The following is a 15,280-nucleotide window of genomic DNA, read 5'->3' as shown; positions in this document are numbered from 1 at the left end:
GTGGGTTCCGTCCATCATCCACTAGGGGTACCAATTGAATTTATCGGGTGTCCTGCCAAATTGCCTTTCGTGCCCATATTGGGGGCTGTTAGCACATCAGGAGGTACTACTAGCAGAGTTTTCCTCCCTCTTAACAACCAGAGTGGTCGAGCCCATACCTCCAGGGCAAAGAAGGCGGGGATTCTACTCCAGGTACTTCCTGATTCCAAAGAGAACAGGAAGATTCTGTCCCATCTTAGACCTAAGGGCCTTGAACAAGTTTCTAAAAAAAGAAAAGTTTTAAGATGGTTTCCCTGGGCACCTTGGTCCCCTACTTGCAAAAAGGGGATTGGCTATGCTCCCTCGATCTAAAAGGATGCATACACCCTATCAAGATTTGCCCTGGTCACAGGAAGTATCTCCGATTTGTTGTAGGAAAATAGCTCTTTCAGTCCTGGGTGTTGCCGTTCAGCCTCGTGTCCACCCCATGGGTCTTCACAAAATGTCTTCCCGTATCTGGACGATTAGCTGGTCAAGAGCACGTCTAGGTAGGAGCTGTCACGTCCATGTGCTTGACCATTCAGGTGTTGGAGTCACTAGAGTTCGTTCTTAACTACCCAAAGTCCCATCTCAGCCCGTCACCTCAGTTGGACTTCATAGGAGCCCTGCTAGACTCTGCTCAGGGCAAGGCCTTTCTGCCTCGCCAGAGGTTGTTGCCTTGGCAACCATTGCGGCAGAGATTCAGCAAAGCCAGCAGGTGTCAGCCTGGCACATATTAAGGCTGATGGGCCATATGGCCGCAACCATACATGTTACTTCCTTGGCACGTTTACACACGCACAGAGCCCAATGGACTCTGAGATCACAGTGGCGCCAGACCACTCAGAGACTCCAGGATTGCATCTGAGTCACCCCATCTCTCCGGGAATTTTTGTCCTGGTGGCGGGTACTTTCCAATCTGGAACAAGGGATCTCTATTCAGAGTCTCCCTACTCAAATTGTACTAACCACGGATGCATCTGCCCTGGGATGAGGAGCTTATGTACATGGGCTCGGCACCCAGGGTTTGTGGTCCAAAAAGAAACGTTCTTGTCAAATCAACTACCTGGAGCTTTGGGCGATCAGGTACGCACTATGGGCTTTCAGAGATCAGCTGTCCAACAAAGTTGTCATGATCCAAACTAACAACCAAGTAGCAATGTGGTATGTCAACAAGCAGTGAGGCACGGGATCATACTTCCTGTGTCAGGAAGCAGTCCACATCTGGTCATGGGCTATGTACCTGGCCGGGACGGAAAATGTGGTAGTGGACAAGCTGAATTGAGCCTTCAGACCCCACGAATGGTCCCTGAACCAGGGGGTAGCAAATCGGATATTTCACCTCTGGGGGAGCCCGGACATAAATCTGTTTGCATCCCCCTGCAACAGGATGGTGCCTCAGTTCTGCTCCCTGTACAAGTCAGATGGCAAACCAGCCTGGGACGCCCTCGCCCGTCATTGGGGGAAGGGTCTTCTGTACGCATATCCTCAGATTCCCTTAGTTGTGAAGACTCTCAAAGGTTTACAAGGCAGAGGGACTATGATCCTTATAACCCCTCATTGACCGAGACAGGTATGGTTTCCACTTCTACAGGAATTGTCCTTCGGAGACCAATCAGTCTGGGGATTTCCCCAAATCTCGACACGCAAGATCAGGGCAGGCTGTGGCATCCCAAGCTCCAGGCCCTAGCAGTCACAGCCTGGGTGTTGAGAGGTTAATTCTGCAGCCGCTTGATCTTTCAGAGGATGTGTCTCGGTTCCTGATGGCTTCCAGAAAGCTGTCCACTATAAAGTCCTATGGACTGAAGTGGAGGAGGCTTTCCGTGTGGTGTGAGCAGAAGGCCCTAGATCCATTCTCTTGCCCCAGACAAAATGCTTGATTACCTTCTATACCTATCAGAAGCTGGCTTAAAAATCAACTCTGTTAGAATTCATCTTAGTGCAATTGGTGCACACCTCCAAGGTGTAGATTGTACCCCCATCTCTGTACAGCCTATAGTTGTACGTTTCATGCGGGATTTTCTTCAATTGAAGCCTCACTTAAGGCCTCCCGCTGTGTCTTGGGACCCCTCATTGTGGTGTTAGCTCAGCTGATGAAAGCTTCTTTTGAACAACTGCGCACCTGTGACCTGAACTACCTGACCTGGTCGCAGTCACTTCAGGGTGCAGGATCAGTGAGCTCCAGGCCTTAATGACTTATCAGCCTTACACTACGTTTTATCATGACAGGGTGGTCTTGTGTGTACTCCCTAAGTTTCTGCCTAAGGTGGTGACAAATTTCCATTGTAACCAGTCAGACATCCTGCCAGTATTCTTCCCCAGGCCCCATTAAACCAGGCGAATGAGCACTGCACAGTTTGGACTGCATGCGAGCCTTAGCCTTCTATTTGGAGCGGACAGAAGCCCAGAGACAGACCACCCAACTTTTTATTTCTTTTGATAAGAATAGGTTGGGCATTGCCATTGCCAAACAGCCAATATCCAGTTGGTTAGCAGGCTCCATCTCCTTCTGTTATGCCCAAGCGGGATTGCATCTTGGGGGTCATGTCAAGGGTCATTCTGTCAGAGCCATGCCAGCGTCTGTGGCCCACTTGCGAGCAGTTCCCTTGGAGGAGATCTGCAAGGCTGCGACGTGGAGTTTCCTCCACACATTCACATCTAATTACCGTCTGGATAGGGATGGCCAGTGCAACAGTAGGTTCAGCCAGTCTGTCCTTCGGTTATTTGAGGTGTAGAACCCAACTCTCCTGCCTAGGGCCTATGTTTGGGTTCAGGCTCTATCCCCCTCTATTATCAATAGCATTGGAGGTGTTGTGCCCATTGGAACCTGGTTGGGTGTCTGTTGGTCCCCTTTTGTGTTGGGTAGCAGCCTGTAGCTAGGGCTTCACCCATGGGTGAGGACTACCATCCTGCTTGTCCTTGGAGAAAGCAGAATTGCTTACCTGTAAAAGATGTTTTCTGAGGACAGCAGGATGTTAATCCTCATGAAACTCGGCCGCCCCCCCCTCAGAGTTTGGTTTCTCCTATTTTTTATTTTAATCATAATTCTATGTTACGAGACTGAAGAGGGACCTCGCATGGATGCGAGGTATAGAGCATGCTGGGCATACTCAGTGTGCCTAGTCAACTTTGATTTAATTTTTCTGCATCGGGGCTCCATCTGATGAATGTCACCCATGCGTGAGGACCAACATCCTGCTGTTCTTGGAGAGCACCTGTTACAGGTAAGCAACTCTGCTATAGCTGCATATCTGATGTACAATGATGTGAAAATTTATGAACTCAAGCTTTAAAACTCTTTGAAACAAAGCATTCACAATTTTGTAATGCCAAGAGATGGAAAATAATTGTATATTGAAACGCTTAATTATTCTTTTTTTTCTAGGCTAATAAAGAATAAAATCACGATCAAAGGTGCCATTCAACTTAGGGAAGCTCTTAGGGAAAACACACATATAAAAGAAATTTGGTAAGAGCTTGCATCTCAGACATTGGTGGGCATTTGTGCATTTGCATGCTTTCTAGTCAGCCTGACAGTCATGTGTTATTTGCAGAAAAATGTTTTTGCCTTCTTTCATTAGAAAAAACATTTATTTTCTTTTTGGCAAGATTCAGATTTTAATCTAGTTTCCACACTGTCTTCAGTAGTTATGCATTCTTCACTATCTCCATGGAATAATCATGACTGCTCATTGGTTAGCAAGTGAATCTGAAAATAACTAAGCACTTGATCCACCCAATAGAGCTTTCATGTCTGAAAGGAAAATATCAGCAAAATGCTAAATAGCAGCTGTTGTAAAAGCAGATACATTGCCAAAAGGAAAAAAGACTTGGAACAGCCCAAAGAAAGAGATTTGGAGCACACAAGAAGCAACCACCTAGATGCTTCATTAATGCCCTTCACTCCATCCACAGACCTGCTTATTAAAAAAAAAAAAAAATTACCAAAATACATATGTGCCTTGGGACCCTGAGACCTGAAAATTATTTTTTTCTGCTTAAGAAGTAGCTGTGTAGCACCCATTCATTTTATGAGATGATTTTGACTCTCTAGCTCATATTTTTGCTTGAGTGAAAAATCATATTCCTTTCTTATCATACCCTTACTGTTCACACTAACCAAAAGTCCTTATAAATATGTTTTGAAAAGTATTTTCCTATTTCCTCTACATTCCCTTTAATAAGGTTAGTGTTATTTTTCTCAGCCAGCACTGCTGAACTCACCGTTTTAAAAGCTGCTCTGTTCTTCTCTAATACCTACAACATGCATGCTATCTCTTACGCTTAGATTAGAATAATATTCCTTGCATTCATAACTTGACACCCCTCTCATACTCATTTAGTCACTCCTCTCTCACACATGCAGTCTGTATACTTCAACATATGTGCAAATGACCTAGCATCTATCAATCTCATCTGTTCAAGCACAGAGCATACCTGCATAGAACTATATGGACATCCAAAAGACACATGAAACTGTGAGAATGCACTGTTATATAAAAAAAAACAAACAAAAAAAAAAAACACTATTCAGCCACACTGACTACTTATAGCACTAGTACCACTACAACATACATTCATTTTTCTAACATACAGGCTAATGGACATACATATTTGCAACTTTGCTTAACACCACATATAGAAAGGGCCGAATTTTAAAAGCTCTACGCGCGCCGGGCCTATTTTAGTAAAGTCCCGGGGCTTTACTAAAGGGGTGGTCCGGGGGCGGGGCAGGGCCAGAGGCCTCCGAGCACAGCGGCCATTGCCGCTGTGTCAGAGGATCACGTGCCAGCAGGCTGCCAGCTCGCACAACTTGCGCCTGCCCAGAGGCAGGCACAAAAGGTAAGATAAAAGACAGGGGGGGTGGGGGTTAGCATAGGGCTAGGGGGGGAAGGGGTGGGAAGGTCAGGCTAGGGGGAACGGGGGAAGGCAGCGTGCGCATGTTATAAAATCGCATGTCCATGTGTGTGAGCCGGGTAGCGCGTGCACATGGACGCGTAGCTTTTAAAATCTACCCCAAAATGTGCACTTACTATTTATGGTTCATATTTGTTCCAGTGTTTACAACACAAAACAGGTCATACAGAAACTGGCACAACTTACTAAATATGCTACACATATTTATAATTTATTTTCTGAAAATAAAAATCACCTGCATCCTCAGCCTCTTTCTTGAGGACTGAGAAAAATGGTAGTTTGGATGGGGTATGATTGGACCACTTTAGCCTTTTTGTCTACTGATGCTGCGTGAGCTGGGGGCCCTTTACTCTTCTGCCTCTTGGGGCTGCAGCTACTGCTAACCAAACTTGTGTGAAGCTCCATGCGATTACTGTATTTGAGAGAGATAAATGCACTTAGTGATTTATATATGGCCCAGAATTCTAAGAGTGCTTCTTATAGTGCAATATACCATGCTGTATGTATGATAAGTGAGGAGTTTCTTTCAGATTAGTCCTAGAATCCTATATTCCAAAAAATGTTTTATAAGTCCTAAATTTGCATTCATATTTGAACCATGGAAGGAATTTCTGTGTTCCAATGAGCAGAAATACTGTACAGGCTCTACTGCAGAGAGGGGCTGTATTCTGAAAAAATGGTATATGCCTGTTACATATGTCATATGGTAGTGTGTAAAAACCATCCATAAAAACATAAGAACAAACATAAAAACATAAGAGCAAAGGTCCATCAAGCCCAATATCGTTGTTCCAACAGTGGCCAATTCAGATCACAAGAATCTGGCAGGATCCCAAAAGTTCGATAGATTCCTTGCTGCTTATCCAAAGGATGAGTAGTGGATTTCCCCCAAGTCCACCTTAATAATGATTTATGAATGTTTCCTCCAGGAACTTGTCCAAACTTTTTTTTAAATCCAACTACACTAACTGCTTTCACCACATCCGGCAATGAATTCCAGAGTTTAATTATGTGTTGAGTAAAAAAAAAATATATTTTCTCCTGGGACAAGCAGGATGGTAGTCCTTACACATGGGTGACATCATCAGATTGAGCCCAGCACGGAAAACTTTTGTCACTTATCCACTGTCTATGTGGGGGTCCTCTTCAGTCTCTTCTTTTCCGCAGAGCCTTTGCTCGCGGATGTGGAGCTTGCCCTTTTTGTTGGAAAATGAACACGGTCGAGGCTTCTCTTCCCACACCGGGGTCCCTTGTCTTTTGTCCTGGCCTTAGTTAGGGGGCGTCGCAGTGAATGGTGCCTTTTGGTACGTTCTATGCGGTCAATCTCCAACTGTGCCTTCCCCCGGTGGCCACTGGCCTTCGACTGCTCATCGGGTACTTTTTTCAAATGGAGTCATCGGGGTTTCGCCAGCGCCCCCCCAGACCATGTCCATTACAGACTGCCACAAGGTCTGTATCTTGTGTCTGGGGGCATCTCATGATGTCAGGGGGTGCCCTTTTTGTGCCCAGATGACCCTCAAGGGTCGCTGCGCATGTGCCTCGATAAAATGTAAAAACTGTTTGGCCCCAGGACGTCTGGTCCCTCGCATTGACATCGGGGGCGTCAACGCCCCTAGGGAAAGGGGAGCCGGTGGTCCCGTACTACCCTCCCCTCCACCGGGTCCCCTAGACGAATTGGGCACAGGGAGCCGGCCTGTTTCCATTTCCTTTCGCTCCAAGTCGAGATCATCTCCATCTCCCTCAGCGGCGGAGAAAGACCAGGCCGAGCATCATTGGAGATCAAAGAAGCACAGTCATCAGTCTCCGTCATTGCATGAAGCCAGGCTGAGTAAAGAACTGGATCAGTCTGAGGTGCCCCCGAAGTGACCCTGGCCTGAGGAAGCATCGCCTTCCATCAAGGCCAGTGGCCCGAGGCAGTCTCTACCGGTTTCGGTGCCAGGCATTTCTCTCTGCTTCAATGTAAGGGGGAAATGTGGAAAAGAGAATTTACTTTCAGACAACATCCAACAAGGTATTGATCTGTGCAGTCTGGGTAAACAAGCATCAGGGTAACTTGCTTGATGCAGCAGTTACTACCCTTAACTATTAAACCTAATGCTCACCCTTGATGCAACTCCAACATTACTCTCTGCATCAATGGCAGGGGGTGGCAGGAAATTCGAATCGAACAGTTACCAACAAGGGCCCTGAACTTGGTGGTCGGTGAAACAGATAAGTATGGGAAGATAAGTGTGGGAGCTTGCTGGGCAGACTCGATTGGCCGATTGGTCTTTTTCTGCTGTCATTTCTATGTTTCTATGTTCCTTGGGGTTCCAAGGGGGTCCAGATTATGCCTCCCTCTCCTCCTCTTGCTGTCCTTTCTTCAGCAGCATTTGAAGAGGAGTCAGAATGCGGATGGCGATTGACCATGCCTTGCAAGGCATCGAGCCACAGGCCCCATTGGGACCAGAGCCTGTGCAGTCTGTGCTTGCGCCTTTATTGGAGCACCTGGATTTGTTCCTTGGTGAACAAATCCAGTGGCACCAACTGCGTCAGTTGGGCAGTGGCACCAACTGACGCAGTTGGTGCCACTGCCCCGGGAGCCTTCGATGCCCTGGGGAGCACCGATGCTGCCTCCAGCGGAACCAATCCCAGTCACCGATTCCTTGGATGAGGGCGGACCACCAGGTCTGATGGTGCCTCGGCCAGCATTGCCCGAGCCTTTGCTGAGCCCCTCAAAGCCCTCAAGGATGTCTGTGCCACTGATGCCTTGGGCCACTGACGTAGTCTTGCCACCCCCACCAGTTTCCCCGGAGATCCTAAATGAAGAGGATGCCCCATACAACCTATGGGGTGATGATACATCCAAGTCCTCATTGGAGGACTCCAAGGATCTGACTTCTGAGCTGTCACCTCCAGAGGAAAGACGTCGGTCTCTGCCAAAGGACTTGACATTTGTGGGCCATGGCAGAGTCCATCCCTTTTCAGCTCCTGATGGAGGAGGACTCTCACCACAAAATGTTGGAGATTCTCCAATTTATAGATGCACCGAAAGAGGTGGTGGCCATCCCAGTCCATGACATCTTTAAAGATCTCTTTGCCCAGCTCTGGGAACACCCAATCTCGGTATCACCAGTGAACAGGAAGACAGATGCAGTGTACCTGGTTTGGCCCACCAAGGGGTTTGAGAGGCATCAGTTCCCACACCAGTCTGTTGTGGTGGAGTCTGCCATCAAAAAGGCGATGCGTTCTCAGACCCATGCCTGGCGCCCCCAGGCTGATAACATACAGCTCTGGATTCCCTGTGGAGACAATTCTTCCAAGAGTCCATGCTGGGGTGCATATCGCTTTCTATCAACTATACATGAGCCAGTATTCCAGGAATCTCTAGAAGCAAGTCCAAGATCTGATTGAGCACCTGCACCAGCAATTGCAGGAGGATTTCCTGAAGGTGCTCCAGCAGGGGTTGGAATGTGATAAACAAAGTGCACTCTGCCTATGATGTCTTTGAGACATCGGTGAGAGTGGTGACTGCTGGCATCTGTGCCCGCCGCAGAAGCTTCCAGAAGGTATTTTTAAACCACATCCATACCTGATGTATTGCAGCTACTCCTTTGTTTCTTCCTAAACATTTTATTTATCAGTCAACCTTTTCAAAGTTAAATGTTATTATAGTAGATTTCTTTAGGGTTCTCCCTCCAGTTATCAAGTCAGATTTGATAATGTTATGATCACTATTGTCAAGTGGCCCTAACACCCTTACCTCTTGTACCAAATGATGTGTTCCACTAATGATTAGGTGTAAAATAGCCCCTCCCCCTCTTGCAGTCATTTATTTCATCTAGGAGCTTTATCTCCTTAGCATGTCCTTAAGTGACATTTTACTCAGTCAGTACTGTAGTAATTGAAATCACCCATTATTACTGTGTTTCTAATTTTGTTAGCTTCCTCTAATTTTTGTTGGCATTTCATCATCTATCTGTGCATTCTGTTCAGGTGAATGGTAGTACATCATCCGGGTTATTCTATTCCTCTTCTCACATTGAATTTCTACCCATAAAGATTCTACAGTGCATTTTGTTTCCTGTAGAACTTTTATTCTGTTTGACTCTATGACCTCTTTAACTCACAGCGCCACCCCTCCACCAATTTGATATATCCTATCATTGTAATATAATTTGTATCCTGGTATCACAGTGTCCCATTAGTTGTTAACCATCTTCCACTGGGTCTCAGAGAAGCCAATTATATCTACCTCTTCTTCAGTGCTATGTAATCAAACTCTCCCATCTTATTTTTTAGACTTCTAGCATTTGTATACAGACTTTTCATAGTCTGTGTTTTGTTTGTATTAACAACCTGCTTATTAGTTGATAAGGGTAATTTGGAATCTGTCTGCTCTTTACTTATAGGCAGGCACCTGGCCTATTTTAGCATCGAGATGCCCTAACTTCCCTGTTTTGTTATTTGGTCAACAGCAGACTTTTGATAATTGGAGCACTACATATTAGTACATTTCTAATGCATTTGGAGTGCAAGAGGGGTGTGTATAATGGGAATCACTAAAATAATAAAATGCACATCTCTGGTGTATCTCAATAGAAACATAAAGGGGGGGAAGGTAGAAGTGTAATACATTTTAGGTGAGTAGAAAACTGGAATTTGGTTGCCTTTTATTTAAGATACAAGATCTTTATCATAAGAAGCATTCCTACGTACAATGATAGGTTCTTGGTTTCTGGCCATCAAAAAGTATAAATAATAGCAACAGATGATTTTAGTAGAGACAGTGGAACACAGATTGGCTTGATTAAGAATTTCCCACAAGAAAACATTGTCTACAGCAGCGGTTCTCAACCGGTGCGTCGCGACACACTAGTGTGTCGCCAAGCACCGGCAGGTGTGTCGCGTGGCTCCCGGTCCCTCCCGCTGCTCGTTCTTCCCTGCTGCCGTTGCCGCCGGGCTATCAGCACGTTCAAGCCTAGCGGGAACGGCAGCGGTGCAAAAAAAAAAAAAGCTGTGGCGTCCGCGGCTGGCCTCTTCTTCTTCCCGCGCCTGCATCCCCCCCCCGGACCCGGAACAGGAAGTGGTGCGCGGGAAGAAGAAAGGCCGTGCCGCAAGAGAACCCACGCCTCGCGCGCCGTCACGGCACACGTGGGGAAGCGCTGCTGCGGCCGTATGGCCAACCGGTCTTCCTGTTCGGGGGGGGGGGGGGGAGCGGAAGCGCCGCGTGCAGCTTCCGCTTCCTCCCCCCAATGCAGGAAGATCAGCTGCCTCTCCTGCTGCCACCCGTTCTCCTGCTATCTTCGGGCGTCGGGCCGTATGGTCCGCCGATCTTCCTGCTTGGGGGGGGGGAGGGAGGAAGCGGACGTTGTGCGCTGCGCTTCCGCTACCCCCCCCCCTGACAGGAAGTTCGGACGCCCGAAGATAGCAGGAGTCCGGTGGCAGCAGGAGAGGCAGCTGATCTTCCTGCTCTGGGGGAGAAAGCGGAAGGGAAAGGAGAGAGCAGCATGAGCCTCCCGCGATCGATGGAATTCTTCCTTCTTGGCCTGCGGGGGCTGGAGGAGCAGCTACCGTTTGTGCTGGGGGGGGGGGAGAGGAAGTGAGTGACAGAAAGAGAGAGAAGCAGCCAGCCAGCCTGTGTGTAAGTGAGAGAATGTGTGTGATTGAGAGCCTGTGTGTAAGTGAGAGAATGTATTTGATCGAGAGTATGTGTGTGATTGAGAGAAACTGGTCAGAGAGCTGATGTATGTGTATATGTGAGAGACAATGAAAGTGACTGCTCAAGGAGATGACTGATGTGTATGTGAGAGTGTGAGACAGTCAGGGATGTGTGTGTGTGAGAGAGAGAGAGAGAAAAAGCATGGAAGTGAGAAATCTGGGTATGTGAGAAAGCATGGGAGTAAGAAGCCTGGTGGTGTGGGGGTGTATGTGAAAGAAAGCATGGGAGTAAGAAGCCTGATTATGTGAGAGAGAGCATGGGAGTGGGAAGCCTGTGTGTGTGCATGTATATGAGAGAGACTGGTTGGTAAGGTGACGGTGTGACAGGTGTGTATGTGAATGTGAGAGAGAGAATGTGATTCAGGGAATGAGAAGCCTGTGCACGTGGAGAGCGAGCATGGAAATGAGAGAGAGACTGGGTGTGTGTGTGTGTAACAGAGAAAGTGATTATGGGAATGAGAAGCCTGTGCATGTGAAGAGAGTGAGCATGGGAGTGAGAACCTGGGTGTGTGTGAGACACAGCATGGGAGGGAGAAGCCTTTGTATGTAAGACAGAACATGGAAGTGGGAAGCCTGTGTGTGTGTGTATGCATGAGAGAGATCAGGTGACTGGTGTGTGTTTGCGTGTATGTGAGAGAGAGAAAGAAAGTGATTATGGGAATAAGAAGCCTGTACATGTGAAGAGTGAGCATGGGAGTGAGAAAGCTGGGAGTGTGTGAGATACAGCATGGGAGTGAGAAGCCTGTATATCTGAAAGAGAACATGGGAGTGGGAAGCCTGTGTGTGTATGCATGAGAGAGATCAGGTGACTGGTGTGTGTGTATGTGGGAGAGAAAGAAAGTGATTATGGGAATGAGAAGCCTGTGCATGTGGAGAGAACAAGCATGGGAGTGAGAGACTGGTGAGTGTATGTGAGAAAGAGAAAGTGATTATGAGAGTGAGAAGCCCATATATGTAAGTGGAACACGGGAGTGGGAAGCCTTTGTGTGTGTGTATGGCATGAGAGAAACTGTTCAGGAAGGTGACTGGTGTGTTTGTCAAAGACTGGGAGATGATTGGTGTGTGAGAGACAGAAACTGGTCATGGGGGCATGACTGGTATGGTGTGTGTGTGTGTGTGTGTGAGACATGGGCCCTAAGGAAGAGGACCATGAGTATAGAGCTTAGCCACTACTGCTGCTTCTGGTGTGTGCTACAGCCTGCATGGAAGAGGAGTAGGAAAGCTGCTGGAGGGGATAAGTAAAGGTGGCTTTTTAAGTTTATTTTTCTTGATTGACTGCTATTTTAATTATTTAATATTATGTGATGTGTCTGCTTTTTTTTGAAATATTTTATTGGTGTTTGGAGAATTTTTAATAGTTTTTATGAGTTTTTAATTGTTGGATGTTATTCTGTTCATAGTTGTTGTGAAACATTTATTCTGCTTATTAGTATAGTTTTACAATTATTTCTGTGTGGGGATCTATAGCTGCTTGCTAGTTCTGTTTTCCTAATAAGAGGTGTATTGGTTTTTAGGGCCTGATTTAATATTTGTAGTGTTGCCTTTTCATAGATAGGGTTGCTCCTGTTGGAGTGTATTCCATAATACAGGTGTAACTGTGTGTGGATTAGTTTATGTGCATTACTACAGATCCTGGGAGTATGTTAGGTCAGTTCTGTGTCTGTTACAGAGATATTTTACTAGCATGTAAGTGTTTTATCAGTCTTATTTGTTGCGTTTTCTCAAGAGGACATGCATTGGTGGTAAACTGCTGTCTTTTCATAAGTAGGGCTATTGAGCCTGAAAGTAGAAGGAGTTTGAGTTGCTGTTACTGAGATGACACCAGAACCAGAATATCTTTTTTGTAGAGTGAGTTGAACGGGGAATGTCATAATTCTGCTTTACATCCATTATTGTGGATCAGGGGGGTTCCCGTGGATGCAAACTGTACATTTACATCTAGCCCTGTGACGATCATGGGTCAGTGTGTCACGCATGTGAGAACCATCTGTCAGGTGTGTCCCGACAGAAAAAAGGTTGAGAACCACTGGTCTACAGTATGGGCAAGTGTGAGCATTGTGGCATAACTGGTGCTGCAGTGGGCAGGGTGGACTTATGCTCCCAAGGTGCCGTGGTTGTAGAGGATGAGTGACACGCTGTAAAATACAGGGGTCATCTGGGACTGCTACGCAGAGCTGCCAGTTCTATACTGTGAAGAGGAATAACGGTTTATCCAGCTGATGCTATGCATTACTTGCAGAATATTCTTGGAAGTACTTACCCAAGGATTGTATTTCTGTAATTTATAGCACTAAAGGCGATATGTGATTTACCCCACTGGTTTCTAAGGTGAACGTTGTATTTATGTGACTTTGTGATATGGAATGCTGTATCCCACCTTGAATGGTGGAATGTGCAGGTGAAAAATAGTTTTACATAAATAAAATAAACCAGGTGGACATTTTCCAAGCTAAGAAAAACAGTTCCTCCAAGTCTGGAGGTAGCTTCTATACAGTTACTTTATATACCAGATCATTCTCTGTACATGGGCAACATTTTCTGTTTCCTTTTACAAGCTTTGAAAAAAGGAACCTTGCAAAATGCACATATATAACATATTCTTTTTATTTTCTCTCCCTTCCTCAGTTTAAATGGTAATCTGCTAGAAGAAGCACAGTTCAAACTCTTGGAAGATGATGCAAGGATTATTTGCTTTTGAGCAACTTCTTTCTACTTCTCAAATGCAAGGAACCTTACCAGAGCGTGAGCAGCTATTGTAGACTGTAAAAAAAACCCCTTCAAAACCCAAATGTCGGCTGTGTGTTTTCAGTTCTCTGATCGTAGAGATACTTAGGCGAATTAGTTTTGATGTTTACTTTTTTTTCTGAATATTATTTATTGGATTTTAAATACCCAGACATAGTAAGAAAGCCTATTTCTATTGCAGTATTTACAATTCAGAACTCATGTAAAGCCATGCTCTTTTAAAATTAAAATTGAAAAACAATACTGTTTTTGCTGGATTCGGAAACCCCCTTTCCATCCTGCAGCAATCTAAACTTTCTGGAGGAACTGTAAGGTGTCAGCAGTTTGCTTCAGCTGCCATTCCTTAAAACCCTATAGTGCAACCTTATCACCGCAAGTAAAAAAACAAGCAGCACCACTAAACTTTGAAAAATTGCATTTCCGCATTGGTCAGTTTTTAAAATCAGTACTCTCGTTTGCTACTGACATACGTGCCCCCAATAAGAAAGCAGTTTGTGTTGAATATTGTGATGTTGGACACTGGACTGACTCACCATCCCCCACCCAAAGAAAAATTAAATGTGACCGGAATTGGAGTCAAAGCTAAAGTGATGATGCGAGCTAAAAATGTCTGAATTGAGCTGTCTGTGGAATTTTTGAGCATGAAGATATATAACAGAACTGTTACAAAGTGCTGAACTGATTCTCTGGGATGGAAGTCTGATTTCTATAAGAGAATGACTAAAGCAAAAAATGCATTGGATGTGACACTTCCCAGTTCAGATAGCAGTTTAGATTACTTGACTAGATAGGAGTACAGCATAATACTGTACAGTTAGTGTTTTTTTATTTTGACATGGAATAAATGTGTTAGTAAATCTAAACATACATGCATTTATTTTTCAGTACACCAAATACGGTAAATCTTTTGACAATGTCTACATATATTTTGAAAAGTTTCAAATGGACTCTTAAGTCCCAACAGACAAATATACTTTACATACATAAAACAGATAACTATAGTATATAATATGCATTTATGTATTTATTGCCTTTTCTTTCTGTATCTGTATGTAAATATATATATCAATTTGCATATACAGTATATTACTTTTATTATATTTAAAATGTATATAATAAATAGCCAGAAATAACTGTCTTTATTCCTATAGATACTATTTTCTTGGTATCATTTTCATCTAGTAAGCCTTTGTCATCTGCATTATCTCTGGCTGTATCTTCTACTCTAGTTTCTGCACCATCTTCCTCAACAGTTCCTTCAGTCTAAATCACTGAGCTCTTTTCATGACCTCCATGCTGTACCTCTTCTCCCTGTATCATCGACCCCCCTATTCACCACTCACTGGACTCTTCTTACTGCCTCTTGAACCTTCTGAATTTTATCACCTGACTTTCTTCTCTTTCAGTTCTGTCTTCATATTTGCTTTCACTTAATCAAAATGTTTCAAGTGTTGATGTTCCAGTAAGGTTCCTTGAACATCCTTTTTCAAAGATTGAGTATGGTGAGATGTTACCTCCCATACATATATTTTTTGACAGTAGTGATTGCAATTTCAGAAAGCTTGTTGCAAAATGCACAGCTGTAATCTGTGTCAGAACAGGACTCAAATGACCATTCTTGACATTGTATCCCATACTAAGGGCCAATAATGAATCAGTTGATGTTTCTCTTCTAACACATATATCAGTGTCTGGGTCAGCAGGTGGAAAGCATACAAGTTATGAACTTTGACCAGTCCTTTGCTTTGAATTTCTAGTACTCTGGAAATAATGACAAATACCTAGAGCCCTTCATTTTTTCTGTTGATAAGCAGGTTGAATTAGCCATGATGTGGATGATATCATCCAGTGACACCGAATGCACTCGTCTTTCCTGGCTAGTAGAGCTTTGAGCATGTGT

At 44.9% G+C, this 15,280-nt stretch overlaps 1 protein-coding gene across 3 annotated transcripts in view; it reads left to right on the top strand.

Moving 5' to 3' along the window:
- The window catches only part of NOD1 (nucleotide binding oligomerization domain containing 1), a 103,372-nt gene extending 88,892 nt beyond the window's left edge, over positions 1-14,480 (top strand). For 2 of the 3 annotated variants that reach the window (XM_029589365.1, XM_029589366.1), the window contains 2 exons: positions 3,404-3,487; positions 13,261-14,480. In XM_029589365.1, the coding sequence (XP_029445225.1) occupies positions 3,404-3,487; positions 13,261-13,333 (157 nt within the window). In that variant the 3' untranslated portion in view covers positions 13,334-14,480. Of the gene's footprint in view, positions 1-3,403; positions 3,488-13,260 lie in introns of those variants that run through there. The other variant, XR_003854563.1, reaches the window with a different exon arrangement.
- Positions 14,481-15,280: the final 800 nt, after the last annotated feature.

This window comes from Rhinatrema bivittatum, chromosome 2 (genome assembly GCF_901001135.1).
Source record: "Rhinatrema bivittatum chromosome 2, aRhiBiv1.1, whole genome shotgun sequence".
NCBI lineage: Eukaryota > Metazoa > Chordata > Amphibia > Gymnophiona > Rhinatrematidae > Rhinatrema > Rhinatrema bivittatum.
The sequence above is the reverse complement of the archived record's forward strand: the minus strand, read 5'-3'. Positions and strand labels throughout refer to the sequence as shown.